The sequence below is a fragment of the Diachasmimorpha longicaudata genome, chromosome 16 (assembly GCF_034640455.1).
Source record: "Diachasmimorpha longicaudata isolate KC_UGA_2023 chromosome 16, iyDiaLong2, whole genome shotgun sequence".
NCBI lineage: Eukaryota > Metazoa > Arthropoda > Insecta > Hymenoptera > Braconidae > Diachasmimorpha > Diachasmimorpha longicaudata.
Window position 1 is genome coordinate 5,038,118 of NC_087240.1, and position 16,943 is coordinate 5,055,060.

The window sequence follows — 16,943 nt, forward strand, 5'->3', positions numbered from 1 at the left end:
TGCACTGGTCCCCTCGTATTATTTTTTAAAATTTGAGTAATCGGTGCAGTAGAGTGAGGAATATTCGAAATATAAATTCAGGAGGATCCGTTCGATTTTAAGCCTGAAATTCCAGAGCGAAAGAGACTGGGAAATTTTTTATTCAAATCGAAACCTGGAATTTCATGAAAAAAAATGTTAAAATGTCATGTTGCAACTGGAACCTGATTTCATGACAAAAAAAAATTTTTTAAATTGTATTTCGTCGGTAACCTAGAGTTCCACGATTTTCCAATCCCCCAATAGCCTTCAGTCTCAGTCCTGCCGATTTCTACTCATGAAATTCCCTGAAAAATCCTGATTCTCGCATCCGAAAGATCCTACAGCCGCCACCAACAGCCGAAAGGACTGAACGGCAGGTCGGCCCTCAGCGTCGTAATTACCGGAGGCGAACAATTAGTGGGGACCACCTGTGTCCATCGACCCACACCCGTGCACACCTAGAGCTAAATGGTGGTGGCTACAAAATGTCTCAGGACTTAGCGCGAATCCTCTCATGCACCTCAGTCAAGCCCAGGCCTCTCACCGCGCTCTACCTTCACTTGAATTCCTCATTTTCCGAAAAAGTCCGGGAGTCCGTCGTCTCTCCGTTGGTTACTGCATGGTAATTACCCAGTGATTAGCTGTTGTGAAGAATTTTCAAGCGCAGTTGGCAGTTGATAGCGCCTTTCTACGTCCTCCAACCGGAAGTTATAATTATCAGGACTCGATATAACTGTCCACCGAGTGAATATGGACCGGTGAGGATCCACAGCGGCTGTGACATGCGAATCATTGAAAATGTGAGTTGCCAATCGAGAGTTATGAGGGATTCGTCAACACAAACAACTCGATATTATTGTAATTAAATATGCCATTAGAAAGTGTGCTCTCCTGAGTGGAATTCTGAGCATCGAACGCTTGTCCGTTCGCTTATCACTTCAATTTTCACCCGTCAATTACGAAAATTACGGTATTTACAGCAATTCCGGATTTTTTTTTTCTCGCTGAGATGTTGTACATCTTGTTGTTACATATATTAATATTGTTTGATGTACGGAGGCAGGTTACATACCCCGGGGGTATAACGAAGCACGCGACTGCGCTTTCTCCACGTAGGCGTAGAGACGCGTAATATACCAGCAGGCGTTGATCCATTTGGATGGATCGATATGTATCGATTTATGTTGGGGGATGGTTGCCGAGGGGTAACTGTCAGAAAAAATTTAATCCAAAATTAAATTAAATCGGCGGTTAGGGGATGAAGGGAGTCATTGACGAGCTATTTTTTCATTACTGACTTTGGTTTTCGGTGGATATCTCGGTATCTGGCGGAGTTAGAAAAAATGTTATTAGAACATTTTTTGTAGAGCGAATTGAGGGCTATAAAAAATGTTATCATCAAAATTTTTGTATCTCTCGATTATTCGGAGATATTCCTCGAAAACAAAGCGCAGGAGAGAAGTTGGGAGAGGAATTTCTGGGAAAAATTACTAATAATTTGACTAATGCTTTTGGTGCATCATCGCCGATTGATTGGTACATAAACTTACGGGCTTTTATCGCTTGATGATAATTCAGGAGATTATGGGGACAACTTCATGCGTTAGTACTGATTTTTATGGAGTTGCGCGTCGCTTAGGTCAGGTGAAAACTGCTGACGGGTCAATGTGCTTGATGAGCCGCGTTTTCTCGAAGGTTTCATTAATTTTGCGGTACCCCGGTCAGACTTGTAACCAGCAAACGTCTGTCTGATAATCAAATTAATTTTCTTACAATTTTTTCAAATGTAATTCTGAGTTAGACGAACTGTCGTTTAAAAAAATTCTCAGGTGAGTCAATTTATACCGAAATGTCGCTTTATTTTGGCAGCATAAAATACTAAAAAATTTAATTAATGATTATAATAATGATAAAGTCATAAAGTAAATGATAGGAAACAAATTAAAATTATTTATTGCCAATGAGTTTGATTTTTCGGGTGCGACATAAACGAACCCCTGTTTTTGCGGATGAATTATCGCCCCAGCGAAGTAATTTATTCTCCCGAAGTGATTTATTTATTTATTCGACGGGAGTCCCGCGTGAATTTAATTTCCTTGTCGATGGCATCGGGATACAGACGTTGGTGAAGCTGTCGGGTACCTCATTTCCGGCAATTAACTCACCGACAATGAGCCAGCTCCGGGCACCAGTCAAGTGGATGATAACGAGGCGTTTTAAAAAAAATATCAGTGGCCAAGGTGAATGAAAATCACCGGAGGGCTTTTCCGCTATTTCCTCCGGTCCACCTCTACATCTCCACTTCACTAGCGTGAATTTTCACTCTCGATTTAACTTTCTTGGTGCTGCCTCCTGAGCTGGTTTCATATTTCTTATTCCTTCCGGTCCGCAGTCGCATGCGAGTTTTCACGATCTTCAATGGGAGGGGAGGGGGGCTCGATTTGTTGGTGAATTAATGGAGAATTAATCGGACTTTCCTCGGCGAGCACACGTTGATGTTCTCCACGATCTCGTCCACTGGATTTTTATTTTTTTTTTCATTTGAATTCTTCTCCCGGTGATGGCAAACGACTTTATCAAATTCAACTCTCACACCGTCGACTTTCTTCACTGCGCACTCCCGCGTAAAAAATATCTGGCTTTGAAATAATTTTCTGAGATCCTTTGAAGAGTTGGAAATGATCCTGAGAAGGTTTTTCGTGAGGCAGAAAATATTCCGACGAAAAATTCTGTCAGAGAGAATTTATTTTCTGGTGGGATTTTGTAAAATAAAAAAAAAATAAGATTTGATTCAAGACCTGGGTAGGGGAGTCCCGAACAACCAGGACTGCAAGTCCTGTGGAAGATTGTTAATGATAACGTGGAGATCTCCTGATGATCTTCTGCAGATAATTATTTTTGTATGAAAATCCTCGTGAGAGTTGCGTAATGAAGTACTTTTCTGACGTGTCGTTAAAATTAAATGGAAAATAAAATTTACCAAATAATGGTTTGGAGTTTAGCGTTTTGCTTACACAACACGGTGAATCTAGTGTCTGTGGGGGTTTTTGCATGTGCAATAAACTTCCGCACTGGGAAATCGAGTGACTTTTTTCACTCGTAATCATTATGTTTGGGTCGGTGAGCGTGAAATAGCCGGTGATTAGAGGATCAGTGCATTGTGGAGGGAAATGGCGTTTCCTTGTGAGTGGAAGTGGGTGTAGACTAGTAAAAAAGTTTATTTATCCCACGGTAAAAATATTAAACTGACGGGTGCGTGGGGTAAACTGTCACTTTTTTAGGAGCACGAAACTGAGTTTTAGGAAAACTCTCGAGGATTCAGGAGCGAATTTCTCAGAATCAGAGGGAGATAGCGATTTTGTTGATAAGAGCTTTTTTGTGGGCCTTAAAGTGTTCTACAGAAAAGGTTATAACAGACATTTGGCTATCTCCAGTAGATTTCGAGATATTCACTGAAAACTAGCTGACTATTCCAGGCGCTGGAAAGTACTGAGTTTACAATAAATTATTCAGATATTTTTCTGGGTCGAATAAATATATAAAAAAATTCTGTAAAATTGAGGCCTTCGTTTTTGCTGAGTCTCTGTCGTTCGTATCCACTTGTGCTACTGGTTAATAGCCAGGAGGCGTTTGTTGACAGTAAATAACTCATTCCATCGCCGCAGACGACGAGATTCTCATTGTAAAATAACCAATAAACGATTTCGCTCAAATGTCTGGATGGCGTCATCCACCAATCAATTATCCCCAAGTTGCGTTGACAATTGCGTAAAAATCAGTGATCAGTATTCCCCGTATTCATTTTTTCAAAAATGTCAGTCTACAACTCCAGCCTTGAGTGAAATAGCTGCATAAATCATCTGGCGATTTCTGTTCTCCATTGCCTGAATCCATACGTTATGAGCAGTGCAGAGGATCAAGTGCTGGAAGTCTTTTGCCACTGTCCCTGACATTTCAATAATAATTTTCATAAACCCAGATGATTAAATGTGAATTAATCATAAGAGTCCGGTGGATACAGACGTTAAAGGGGGGACGAGATGGACTAAATATTTGCATTGAAAATTTATTTGACTAGAGGGGATTCCCCGAATCATTTAATTTCAAATTGAACGGAAATTTAGATCCGGAAATTCAGGGGATCTCCAAAAATTTCTAACAGTGTCATTGGAAATTCATTGTTCATGAATTATTTATGAAAAAGATCATAACCATCAAAATTGTAATTTTGTAATAATCTAAGTGTTTCTCCAACCGTCAACTTTCTCATATTTTTCAAATTTTTTGAATGTTTCCTAACGTTTCAGAATGAAACGAAATGAATTGAAAAATAAATTGTTGGAAAATTTTGGGAATTCAGGATTTTGGATTGAGCCCCACGTGAAGTGATTTTCCCTCTGTGAAAAGAAGAAATAATTATTCTTTATTTATTTAATTTATTATATTTATTACTAAATAAAATTTCCCTTCAGAAAATTCATTGCCTGTTTCTCCAGAATTTTCCAAATTAAACCGAAGTCAATCCTTTCAATTTCTTGATAAAAAGTCGATGAAAAAATAACGGAAATTGATTGAAGAATGTTAACAACAATAAACAGGAAAAAAGAAGTTTCTCCAACCTAAACCCAATGTCTTGATCAATCACCCTGAAAGAGTCATCAAAAGCGCGGTGAGACCCAGACCTTGACTCAAACTTGTCCCAACGCCCATTGGAAAGTGTAATAAATTCTCCAGCAAAAAGAATAAAAAAAAACCACAGCATTTTCTCTAATTAAAATTCTTGGAAACTGGAAATAACTGGAAAAATACAATGCCAATGAAAAATCATAAATTAATTAATGAATCCAAAACGGAAGACCAGCACTCGCTCCACTGTGATTCGTTGAAAATTTTTCCTGCCTCTGAATGCCACTGGAGATCTTGGGGGATCTTATGCAGATCTATCTGCCGATTCAGTCGGCTGTCTAGCTCGTCCACTTCCGCGTCCGGTTTCTCCTGTCCCGAGATGATCGGTGAATATTCACTGGCACAACATCACGTGTATCAAAGCGGCACACGTACCAATTACCGTACCATCCCTCGTCTATTATTATCGTGCACGTTTTATTCTCCTCTTTCCAATAACGCGAGAACTTTCACGCGCTCTTTATCATATTTCAGTGATGGATCGCTGGAACTATCGGGGATTATTTCCCTGGAGAACTTTCCACCGCAAACTGGAAATTTTTTCGCAGAAATTCCCTCCTCCCCCGACCGAACCTTTTCCCCCGAGAAAAATCCTTCCACATCATTCGTGAAACGAACCGTTTCATCTACACTAATCAATTAATCATGAGTTGATTAATCGGCAATCAATGAAGAGGTTGAGAAGAGAATAGAATCGACGTCGGTAATTTTTCCGTAATAATTTTTTTCTGACATTTGTACGGGAAAATAATTCCGGTCAATTTACTCGTAAAAAATCCGAGAGTCGATTCTTCTCGTTTAACACAAAAACCGGAGAAAGGACCGGCGATAGGAAAATCTTTTGACTTTGACAGCCACCATATTCCACTCTTTTCTACTCAAGTTTTTACGCCTCTTCTTAGTGATCACTCCTGGTGCATGGACGCTGCTCCGACCTTGTACACGAGTGGCGAGCATTTGCCTTTCATTAGTGGACTTAACACGCTCTCGATGTCAACAGTGAAAAGTGACGATTGACAGTGCCATTGTCATGTTGATCGAGCTTATAAAAAGTTACGACTGATTATTATCGAGTCTAGACTTTTCACTGTCGTTTCAAGGCCCTCTCAGGGCCCAGGTACACAGATCAAGGTCACCTGGATGACTTGACTTCACCTCTGACTCATAATTATAATTAAATCCACCTCCAATGAAAATCCGCCCTCCAGGAGGCGAAACGAGGGACGCAAATTCCTCTCATCCCAAAAATCACTCTCTCAACTCTAATTCCCCCAATAAAACTGGACTTAACAAACAATTAATTGTTATTTCATCCCAACTTCCGCCCTCTGGAGGTCTAGTTTTTATCAGAAAATTTCTTTTCGTCCGGAAACCCGAATTATTTCAACTCAGGAATTTTTTATAAAATATTTCCCTAATATTTTTCTACCCCGGAGTTGAACCCGCTCATTCCTGGGTCCCAGGGCCCCGGCTGCCCTAACAATTCACTCGTTACGGGCCCCATGTCTTCTCATCCATCCGACAACAACACAGTCCCTCGTACAGTCCACTCACACTCCGTTATTTCAGGTATGTAGGTCAGTGTAAAGGCCGTATCATTGGAAAGCTGTCAATAATCGGTCTCGAAACCTCCTCCCTCCCTCCCCCTCTTCCCTCCCCCACGTACACAAGACCCTACAATTGATAAACATCAACTCCATGCCCCCCATCCCTGGCCTCATCCATTACGCAAAAATCTCATGCAAAAAAAAATCAGGTTGCACATTAACAGGAGAATAACTAATTAGGTGCAAACCTAGAGAGAGAGAGAGAGAGAGAGAGAGAGGACGAAGACAGTTATGAAGGCCAGGAGAAATTTACGTGCGGGTAAACGAGTTTTGTGGAGTGTAGGATAAAAAAAAAAGAGTGCGGGGGTGGGGAGGGAATTCGAGGACCTCCTTTCCTCGCTGCCAAAGTATTGCGGCATCGCTCGATGACTCTGCACTTTCGTTCGATTAAGGAGTGAGACGCAGGCGTCCTTGCCCCGACCCTCAGGGTAATAACAGTCGACGAGAAAAAAAAATTGCAATGAATATTTTCGCTAAGAAGGTCAGTCCCTGATTGGACCTTGAGCTGAAATTTGAGTCGTAATGGCAGTAATTGCACGACCGAGGTGAGTGCGTTCGTTAGAAAAAAAGGAAAACAACGAGGTTTTATGAGGTTCTGATTGGAGTATTCAGGACAGGGAAAAGATGGCGGGAAAAATCCCGGGAAAATTATGTAGAGTATATTTTCCGGGAATCCAGGGCGAACTGCCCGTCATTTTTACCGGGTATTTTATCACCGAGGGCCGAGCCGCTACCGCACCTCTTGATAACCCCTCGATAGAGGTGCCGGGATTTTGAGATTATACAATAAGTCGAATGAAACCTCATCCCATGTGTTTGTTGTCCGAATGATAAATTTCACCGCATGTGTGCACACACTGAGCTCAGAACCCGACTGCCCCCTCCCCGAATTACGATTTACACTGGCGCCAGTGATTTTTACTCTCCACGTTCTCGTTATGAGATCCCCGAATGATATAAATAAAAAGAAACACTTTTTCTTTTCATTCCTCGACGGTACGAATACGTAATTTCATGTGTCACTGGGCGAGTGGTGCACATGCAAATGCTTCCTCGGTAATTTTCCCCATTTCCTCCCTTTTTTATCCTTCCGGTGTGACGAGATTATCATCGAGCACATGCGCAGGAAAATGCAAGTCCAATTGAGAAAAAAAGGAATAAAAAAATTAGCAGATAAATAAATAAATATTTCTGCCAATTTTTTTCAAACAATTTCTGTCACGGGCCAAAGTGGGACAGCCCCGAATTAACTGAATTAACAAACAAATGAGGTAGCTATGTTAATAATTGGGTAATAAGAGTAGTAATAATTGGGGTGTTGATGAAAGAAGTCGAGCAGTCGAAATATTTTGCGTGCGCTCATCTGAAAATATCGGAAAGAGGGGGAGAGACCGCAGAAACGGAGAAAGGTGTTGCTCCACTGCATAATATTGCGTAATAGCCAATAAAGATCAACAGCTCGAAGGCAATAATTTCCGTGATCCTTCGTGCGACGATAGCGGGAGAAAGAAGTTCTTTAAGGTTGTTGTCGCGCGACAGTCCCTGTAAAAAGTTTGCGACCTGTAAAACAGACCAGATTAAGCATAACCGGTTGACAATATACAATATCGCTTAATTAATTGCTTAATTAATCACTTAACTAATCACCGGTAAAATTTAAACAAAAATCGTCTGGTAAATATTGTACGGGACAATAAACTTAACAATGAAATCAGGAAGAGGGTCTTGTCTTGCATCACGTATTCCTCGAGATTCGCTGACCGCTCCATAAAAAATCCTTTCCATTTTGTGGAATAGAATTATAGTACAACGAGAAAAAGAAAATAGTACGAAAATTTATTCAGTCATTCCTGTTTTGTCGATCCTTTCTCCTCAAAGTCGAGATAAAAAAAAAACTGAAAAATCAAACGAGCCAAATCGACAAGTGCACGAGTGAATGTAAAAATATAAATGAAGAATGGAAATACCAGGAGCGCAGATGAGCGCACGCGCATTGACTTCCTGTACAATTAGTCACGGCGCCATAACAACACGCAAACTTCATTATTAATAATACCCACCGGCGTTACGTTGCCAGGAGGTGTTTAATGTTTTTTAATATTTATTGTAAATGATCAGCGAGCGTGTCAGGAATGCGATGGCAAATCACGGTCTTTCATTGTTATTTTGGACGGTGAAAAAGTGGTTAAAAAATATTATTATATATTCACCTATCCACGAACATAAATAATTAAAAAATCATTAATTAAATTCAACTAAATTTCATTCTATTAAATTTTCGCGAGTCGTAATCGATAAAACACCTGATTAATTTTTGTTTACTTAAAAAAATCTATTGTTTACTCCCCGAAAGTGTTTGTTTAACTCGCTCCAGTGAAAAAACAATATAATTTTGCCAGTCGTATTTTTTTCGAGACTTAAATCCCCAAAAATTCCATTCGAGAAGCAAAAAAGTAAAATAAAAATTCATAAAAATGGCGGGAAAACAATGGAACGTTAACGCCCCTATTGACTACTTTCCCCTCCGTGTTTTCGACTTTCTTCCCGCACATACATTCGCGAGCAAGAAAAGGAGGGAAAGCGCGTGTTGGGAGATAAAAATTTAACTCGCCAAGAGACGGGGATATGGAAGTGCCGGAGTGACGTACGGTGTAATCAAAAAGAAAAGGTGATGCGGCTCCGCTCATGGGGGCCGAGGGGGGAAGGGAGCGGGGTCCGGAAGTGGCGCAGCATTGCCGGGGGGAAGGACGCCCGAGTTCGAATCTGGGCCAATAAACACCATCGCGATGCAACTTGTTTTGGAAACGGACCGGGGCACTCTCCCTTTCGAAACGACAATTATTCAATACTCCAGAAAAAAAAAAAAAAATGGGCACGAGACCTTTGGCTGGATATTTGGGGGCCTCATCGCAGTGTTGGACTCCCCTTCACATGGGGAATCCAAACTTTCCGATTACTGTAACATTCCACCGCTCACTTGCACTCAAAAGTGCATACGACTGTTTTTCTGTGAAACGTTACATGAACAGCATTCCTCAGGTTTTTTTTTTTATTTTGAGTTTAGGAAGGGGTGACAAGGGACTTAAGTGCGTCGAGACGTTCTCGTGGACAAACTTTGCCCTATTTTGAGACTCATAGGTTTTTTTTTATTTAATAGATTAATTTTTTAAATGCCACGTGCAAAGATTTTTAAAGGGATTAAAAAAAACTCTGAAATATCCACTAAAAATTTTCGTAACCACCAATTTAAAATTTTCAAGGTTCAAATTAGGACCTTGGAGATATGATTTTGAAACCTTTGACATCTTAAACAAACATATTATTTTTTCCGTGTATTTACAATGCCATTAACCTTGCATATGGGAAAAATATTGCTGAATCAAAGATTAAAGATTGCCACTACGATGCTGTTCCATACTTCCGATTGTGTAATACCAAATGTCACCAAATTGATAATCTTTAATCCGTGATTCGGTAATATTTGTTTTTCATTTCATTTTAACGCAAAACAGAAGCTAACGACTTGATCGATTTCATCGTGAACAAAAAATTATTGAAATTACACTCATTTGTTTACCAATTCTACCACAAGCTGCACCACTGCAAGAATACAACGGTAAAAAGTGAGAAAGCAGTGGCGTAACTCGATGGAGAATGTTCTAACAAAAAAATTGCACGGGGAAATATTTTATTTAATAAACTAACAAAGACATCAGTTACAAAATTCATTAAGAAGTCGATCTACTCACAGAAAGTCTTTAAAATATTAATTAGGAATAATCATTATTATTACCAATAATACAATAATTACTATTCATTCGTATTAATTAATTATTAATGGCAATGAATTAACAGAAAATAAATAATTTTTAAAATCAAAAAATTGTTTTTCGACGATCGTCGAATCTTATTTGTTATCACACCTGCAAAATGGAATTTTGCACACGCCAGACGTTCATAAATTTTTATTTTACGCCCAAGGGATAAAGTACACAGTTCTGCCAGTGACCTTGATCATAATATAAATTAAATTTTTTTGTTCAGTCACGGCCACTCACATAAACAAACAGGAAGGCCCGTGGGGCCTTAATTTCTCCCAAAATGACGAAAAATCAACAAAAAAACAGGAAAAAAATTAAAAAACAAACAGAGTACAGACATCAGGCCCTCCCAGTTTGAGCAATAGATCTCTCCCATCCCATTGTCCTTCACTCCGTTACCATCGAAATTATGATGCGAATACAAATGACATAAAAATGTCACTATCGCGTGCAATAGTACTAGCAAGTGTCGTTGGGTAATCTAATCCAGCCACAATTTACACATTGAATGACTGCAATAGGTAATTGATAAATTACATCTCGGAGTAAATTAAACGCAAGATAGACCGCCTAATACCCCGCTATTGCGCGTGTCACACTTTCGTTGCGATTTTCTTCCTCCTGGAGTGAACTTTTAGCGCGTAATCCTGGGCGTCTCTTGCGTTTTGATGACATAACATTTACCAAGTGCTCCGCGAAGTTGCATAATAAACCCAGGGGGCAAACATGTCTGCCAGAATATTCCATATGCACACACGTAAATATATTAATGAGAATAAAAAATTTACGGCACCTCTCAGTGTGCGAAGATTTTATATTTTCCATTGCGCAGAAAAAAAATACTGGGAATTAAATTTTGATGAGATGTTGAATTAAATTTGATTTTCGAGGGTTTTTAATGTACCGATAGGTCAAGTAATTATTTTAGGGATTTTATTAGAACGAAGGAGGTGTGGAGAATTGGAAAATTTGGAATTTCTTCGCTTTCTTTTTCCTCGTTTGGAGGTATTTCACGACAAAAAGTCCGATAGAATCTGTTACCTCCTTATTGATATTCACGAGTCGTATGTCCCTTCCCTTTTTCTCATGAGAGAGAATCGGAAATCAATCGATATCGCGAATCAACTTGAGATAATCAATCAGAAAAGAAAATTTATTTGGGGAGGAACTGAATATTAATTAATTGTCTTGACTATCAGTCGAAATTCAATTAGAAAAAAATTCTAAATTCACATCAATTTATTTTCCGACTATTCCATTTTACCCCGGGCTCGTGAAGGTGAGCCCCATAGTCCAAAGCTTCAATGGAACTGTCTATAAAAAATTAATTACAATTTAAATTGTATTTCAGAAGGTAAAACCTTCAAAATTGAAATTTCCTTTTTTCATTCGATTGAAATTCGCTTAATCATCATTATTTCCAAATAAATAATCCTCTATAAATATTTCCTAGGAAATGAGTCTATAAACTGAAGGGCTTTAGTGGAGATATCAGTCACAAATAAAACCCTTCGCTGACCAATCAATCAATCAATCAAAATAAAACGCGCACTCTGATCCTAGACAAATTGATTGATATTTTTTCCTCCGATGTTCCTCTTCATTGAGTTCAGCCCAACATGTCACGACTATCGAGGCTGATGGATCATCAAATGAAGGATCATTGGACAGTAATTTGTCATGTTTTCCGTGTGCTCCGGAGCCATTTGGATGCCTGACCACACTTGAGGAATTTCCAAGTGTGTGGGTGTCATTAAATCAATATGATTCCCCATCTTCAATATTTCGACCTCTTCTCCCTCCCAGTGGAGCTTGAAATCGGCTTCGTACAAGTAGAACTCTCTGGATATGTGTCCGACACTCGCTTTCCAGCATTTAGTCACATCGTTTCGTCACTTATAGGAGTCCTTGCCCCGTGAATTGTTAAATAACCCACGATAATAACATTATAGCACTTGAGTCATGTCAGTATTCAGTGGTGAAGTGGTTAAATTTACTGAGATATCTCATTGTCATTATTACGAAAGGGTAGTTCGGGTTTACAGGGGAGGGTAACTTTTGATTGGCCTCCAGGGAGAGAAATCCAAATCTCAAGACAGAAGAGAATTTTAAAATATTTTTGCTGAACATTTATCTGAAGATTTATTAATTTTTCTCTGATCACACGTTTTGGAAATATTTTTTTTATTTAAAAATATAAAAACTGATGAGTTTCAATTTTTTAATGAGGGGTTAAATAAGTTTATTGCCCAGTTCTGTCTTTTTTTATATAAAATGTATTTTATTTTTTGCTATATATTTATTTGCAGGGCCTGTTTGCAGGCCCAATCCACCTGAATATTCATGTCAATGCTTCATAATTAATTGTAATCGTAGTCTCTAATTATTTTATTTTTCATGTGCATTTTCAGGATGAGAAGGATAGGCGCAAGGTCAGAAGCATCTGCAGAAATCCAGGGAGCATTGATCCTACTCCTCGTTGCACTGACGCCTACCCTATGCTCCGCTGGCATCCTGGATCCCTGGCAATGGGCACGCAGTGACAGAATTGAAGTTAACATTCCTTGGCTACCCTGTAATTACCTGATACCATAATTACTATGTTTATTAATTGGGTAAACGATTATATCAGCGAAGGGGTGGACAGGCGTTCAGGCGTTTTAACTAGTGACCGTTCATTAACCGGGAAAATCGATCAAAAAAATCGAGAGATCTGAAGTACAGGTTTTTGATTACTCTAATGATGCGTTGTTATGTAATTCTGGTAATTAATGATCGAAATTTATGTATCACAAGTTACGCTGAGATCGAGGAGTTGTTGATTTCGTTTGCAAAACATATTTCATTACTTCTCGTTCGTTTTATTTATTTCATTTATTTCCAATCGATTTTTCTGGAGGAAAATTTATTCCTCGTAGATGATTTCTGAGGAGATGCGGTAATTTTTAAAAATTTGCGTCGTCACAAATCCTCGCAAATTATAACACCTCTGTCTCTCTTTACTTATATAATATTTAAGTACCACCAATGGTTCCTAGCTGAAGAGCTCAGAGTTATGTATTTTAGTCTTGAATACCAGGAACTGTTGGTCTGTGCAATTGAATCCCTCCATCTTATGTAATTTTTCATTAGTTGATTAAAGGATTAATTTTGTACCCCTGTTTATTAATTTCAGTCGAGAACGAGACGAGATGCTACGACGACTTGGGCTGTCTCAACATCACCAGGAGCTGGTATCATCTTATTCATCGGCCGTTGAATGTTTTTCCACTTCCTCGGGAGGTCATTAACACCCGATTCATTCTCTACACTAATGAGAACCCGACAGAGGTAAAATATTCATTAAAACCGCGAGTGAAATCCCGAAGTTCTGGACATTCGGAAAAAATTGAATTTCTCATCAACTTCAATTTAATAATTATAATCAATTAATATTTGATTAACTAATGTTAAACTGTAATTTTTAGAATTATTCTCAACTTGATAATTCTTTTGTTCTGCATGCCCGAGTGGCTTATCCTCGCAGTCGATCTCGAGACTCTCGGAGTCTGGAAAACCTCGAGATTTTAATTGAGATCCACTCACCGGAGAATAAATTAATTAGGCGAAAAGGAAATTAACACTTCGGGAAAAAATTAACATTCTCGTTAGCTTCCTCTTTCATGATGTAGTAAATCGACTAATTGAGCTTTTGTTTCAGGGCCAGGTGTTGATTGTTGCTAAGGATAAGTCGATAAAGCGATCGAATTTCGATCCCAAGAGGAAGACAAAGTTCATTATTCACGGATTTATCGATACACCGTTGAGCAATTGGGTGAAGGAGATGAGGAATGAATTACTCAAGCATGGGGATTACAATGTGATAATTGTTGATTGGGCGGGAGGAAGTCTTCCTTTGTACACTCAGGCCACAGCCAATACCAGACTCGTGGGACTGGAGATTGCGCATCTTGTGAAGCATCTTCAAGTGGGTGTTACTAACATCCTTTAATTTCCTAAATTAATCTGTTGTTCAAGCCCTTGACTATTTAATTTTCTATCCTGTCGCAATTGTCATCTGTTGATTATCGAATTTTGGAAATTTTTATCGACTCGAAATCCCCTGAAGATGCAAGAAACAGGTGGAATTTAATTTTTAAAAAATTGTGACGTGTCCTCGTGCAACAAATTTCGTTATAAATAAATAGAATAAAATATTATTTTGTAGACAAATTACGGGTTAGACACGAGTGATGTACATCTGATAGGCCACAGTCTGGGCGCCCACACCGCGGGCTACGCCGGGGAGAGACTAGAGGGGCAAATCGGGAGGATAACCGGTCTCGATCCTGCCGAGCCCTACTTCCAGGGTATGCCCAGCCATCTTCGGTTAGACTGGACTGACGCCCAACTCGTCGACGTCATCCACACTGATGGAAAGAGTATCTTCTTCTTAGGTGAGTTGAACTCTCCCGCTTCAGTTAAAAAATTTTGGAAGAAGAGAATTATTTTGAGAACCAAAAACTCTCGCCCCCTTCTTCGAGAAATTCTCCTTCTGAGGAGAGGATGTACCCACGTCAAGGATAAACTCTGGTGAGCGAAAAAAAAAAATTGCGAAACTGTTTTAAGGGCTTCCAGGTTACGGCATGAGCCAGCCGTGTGGTCACCTCGACTTTTACCCGAATAACGGTAAGGAACAACCGGGCTGCACTGATCTGAGTGAAACAACCCCATCTCTACCGCTGACCCTGATTCGCGAGGGCCTGGAGGAGGCGTCGCGTGTGCTCGTTGCGTGCAACCACGTGAGGGCCATCAAACTCTTCATCGAGAGCATCAACTCAAAATGCCAGTATGTGGCACACGAGTGCACCGATTACACCCGCTTCCTCAGGGGGGAGTGTTTCTCGTGCAAAAGTAACAGCAGTTTGAGTTGTGGAATAATGGGTTATCACGCGGATAACAGTCCGGCCTTGGTGAAGAGGATTTCAATGGGTCAGGACGCCTCGGCCCTGCTCGGGTCGAAGTTCTTCTTTTCCACGGGAAAGGAGGATCCCTACTGCCGTGAGTCCCCTATTTTTTATTTAAATAACGAAGACCAGAATTAATTAAATAACGAACGAAAGTCCTGTTGACCTCCTCTGGAGGTTTAATTACCCCCAAAATTTCTTCCCCCTCACGATTACGACCCCTTCCACTTTTCGATAATTCCAGGGCGACATTATAGAATAACCATAAATCTTGCCCGCCCCCCCACCGCCGAGAGCTGGGTCCAGGGCTTCATGAAGGTGACCCTTCACGCTGACAACGGTGTCATCAGGAACATGGACCTCACCCCGAAGTAAGTCCACCTCTTCAATCCTTACAATCACCAAACCAGGACACTATCCACGACATGATCTTACAATTTGTCTACACGCGATTTTTTGTTCCAGTGGGTACATGAAGTTGGAGCACGGAACGACCCGGAGAATCGTCGTGGCTCATCCTGGAGGGGCTGCCAATGATCTCGGGAAAATTCGCCGGGTCGAGCTCTCCTGGGCGTACGACATGGACGTTCTCCAGCCTCGATCCCTCTGTTTTTTCTGGTGCAACGACAAACTGTACGTCGATAACATTGTCGTGGATATGATGGAGCTTCCAGGAAGGGGGTGAGCACTTTTATGAACCTCCAGACCTCAATGATCCTCACGTTCATCCGAATTTATGATCATTTCCGTGATTTCAAAAGCTCCTCTTCAATATTACTTCCCGCCATCAGTTCAGTTCCTTCGCAACCCGGTTCCTCCTGATCCTCCAGTGCCTCCACAATCGTCGTACTGATCCATTGAATCCATTGAACTCCAGGAAACGCGAAGCAGACTTCTCCAGCAAACTCTGTTCAGCCTCGCGACAAGATTACGCCGAGATAAACAGCGGCTCGAGTGCCTCCTTCGTAGATAATTGTTGATGATCAACTAATCACCTGGTAAGAAGCATCTCAAGATGACCCAACTGTTGGGCCAGTTGGGGAGACCTCGATTACTGGCAATTCTCGAGGCAAATCAATCACCTTCGCCGATCGTTCGATTCTCCGAAGACAGTCAGTCGTCTTCCGCCAAAGAGGTTTGTCAATTTCACCGGCAACGATGCAATTCATCCTCCGCTGATGGAGATAACAGTGTTCCTGTCCTCGGCATGCTGATAGTCATGTGTGCTGAGCTGACAATACCGTGTGTTAAGTTAATACGAAGTGCAAATTGATGAGTTCGAAGTGGCTATTCATCACGAGTCAGAGAATCAAAGCATTTGCGGTAGATGTTAAGACGTATACGCTTAATTGTCATTAGTACTTAGGCATTATCATCAATCCCATTGCTATCACTAATAGCTTATCTTCCTGAGTCCAGGGGACTGTAGTACAATCGGCCAAATGAGTTAACGGGATCTGAAAATATAAATTATCCTGATTCCTTTGACGGGATCAAATTTCAAGTCTTTTGCGAATTTCGCGGATTGTACGTCACTGCATATTACGTGGTTCATTCGAAAAATCCTTAACCCTTGTGATATTTTCATTGTTTACTGTAGTTTTATGATCCTCCAACGTGCGGAACTTTGTCTCCATTGATCTTGTGTACAAATCAATTTCAAATCGTTTTGTATATTTTGTGTACAATAAAAATTGTAGTTACGTTTTTAGAATTCACTGATTCATTTGAATTTTATCTGGTGGAGGTGCGGTGAAGTAGCTTCACCGGGTCGCCGATCTCCCTCCGGCAACCGATCACGTAGAAATCTGGGATACAGATCCCTACGTTATCTACCTGCATTTGAACAGCAGTGAAGCACT

General features: G+C 40.3%; 1 protein-coding gene across 2 annotated transcripts; it reads left to right on the forward strand.

Moving 5' to 3' along the window:
- Window positions 1–528: 528 nt before the first annotated feature.
- Window positions 529–16,809, forward strand: LOC135170328 (pancreatic triacylglycerol lipase-like). 2 transcript variants are annotated; one of them, XM_064136043.1, is made up of 9 exons: window positions 529–821; window positions 12,547–12,710; window positions 13,311–13,465; window positions 13,836–14,102; window positions 14,343–14,571; window positions 14,744–15,175; window positions 15,326–15,452; window positions 15,547–15,762; window positions 15,959–16,808. In XM_064136043.1, coding segments are annotated over exons 1-9 (1,695 nt in total). In that variant the 5' UTR covers window positions 529–819; the 3' UTR covers window positions 16,062–16,808. The 2 variants fall into 2 exon arrangements, with proteins under 2 accessions (XP_063992113.1, XP_063992114.1); XM_064136044.1 differs by lacking the exon at window positions 529–821 and adding an exon at window positions 11,958–12,099 and having other exon boundaries at window positions 15,959–16,809.
- The last annotated feature ends 134 nt before the right edge of the window (window positions 16,810–16,943 follow it).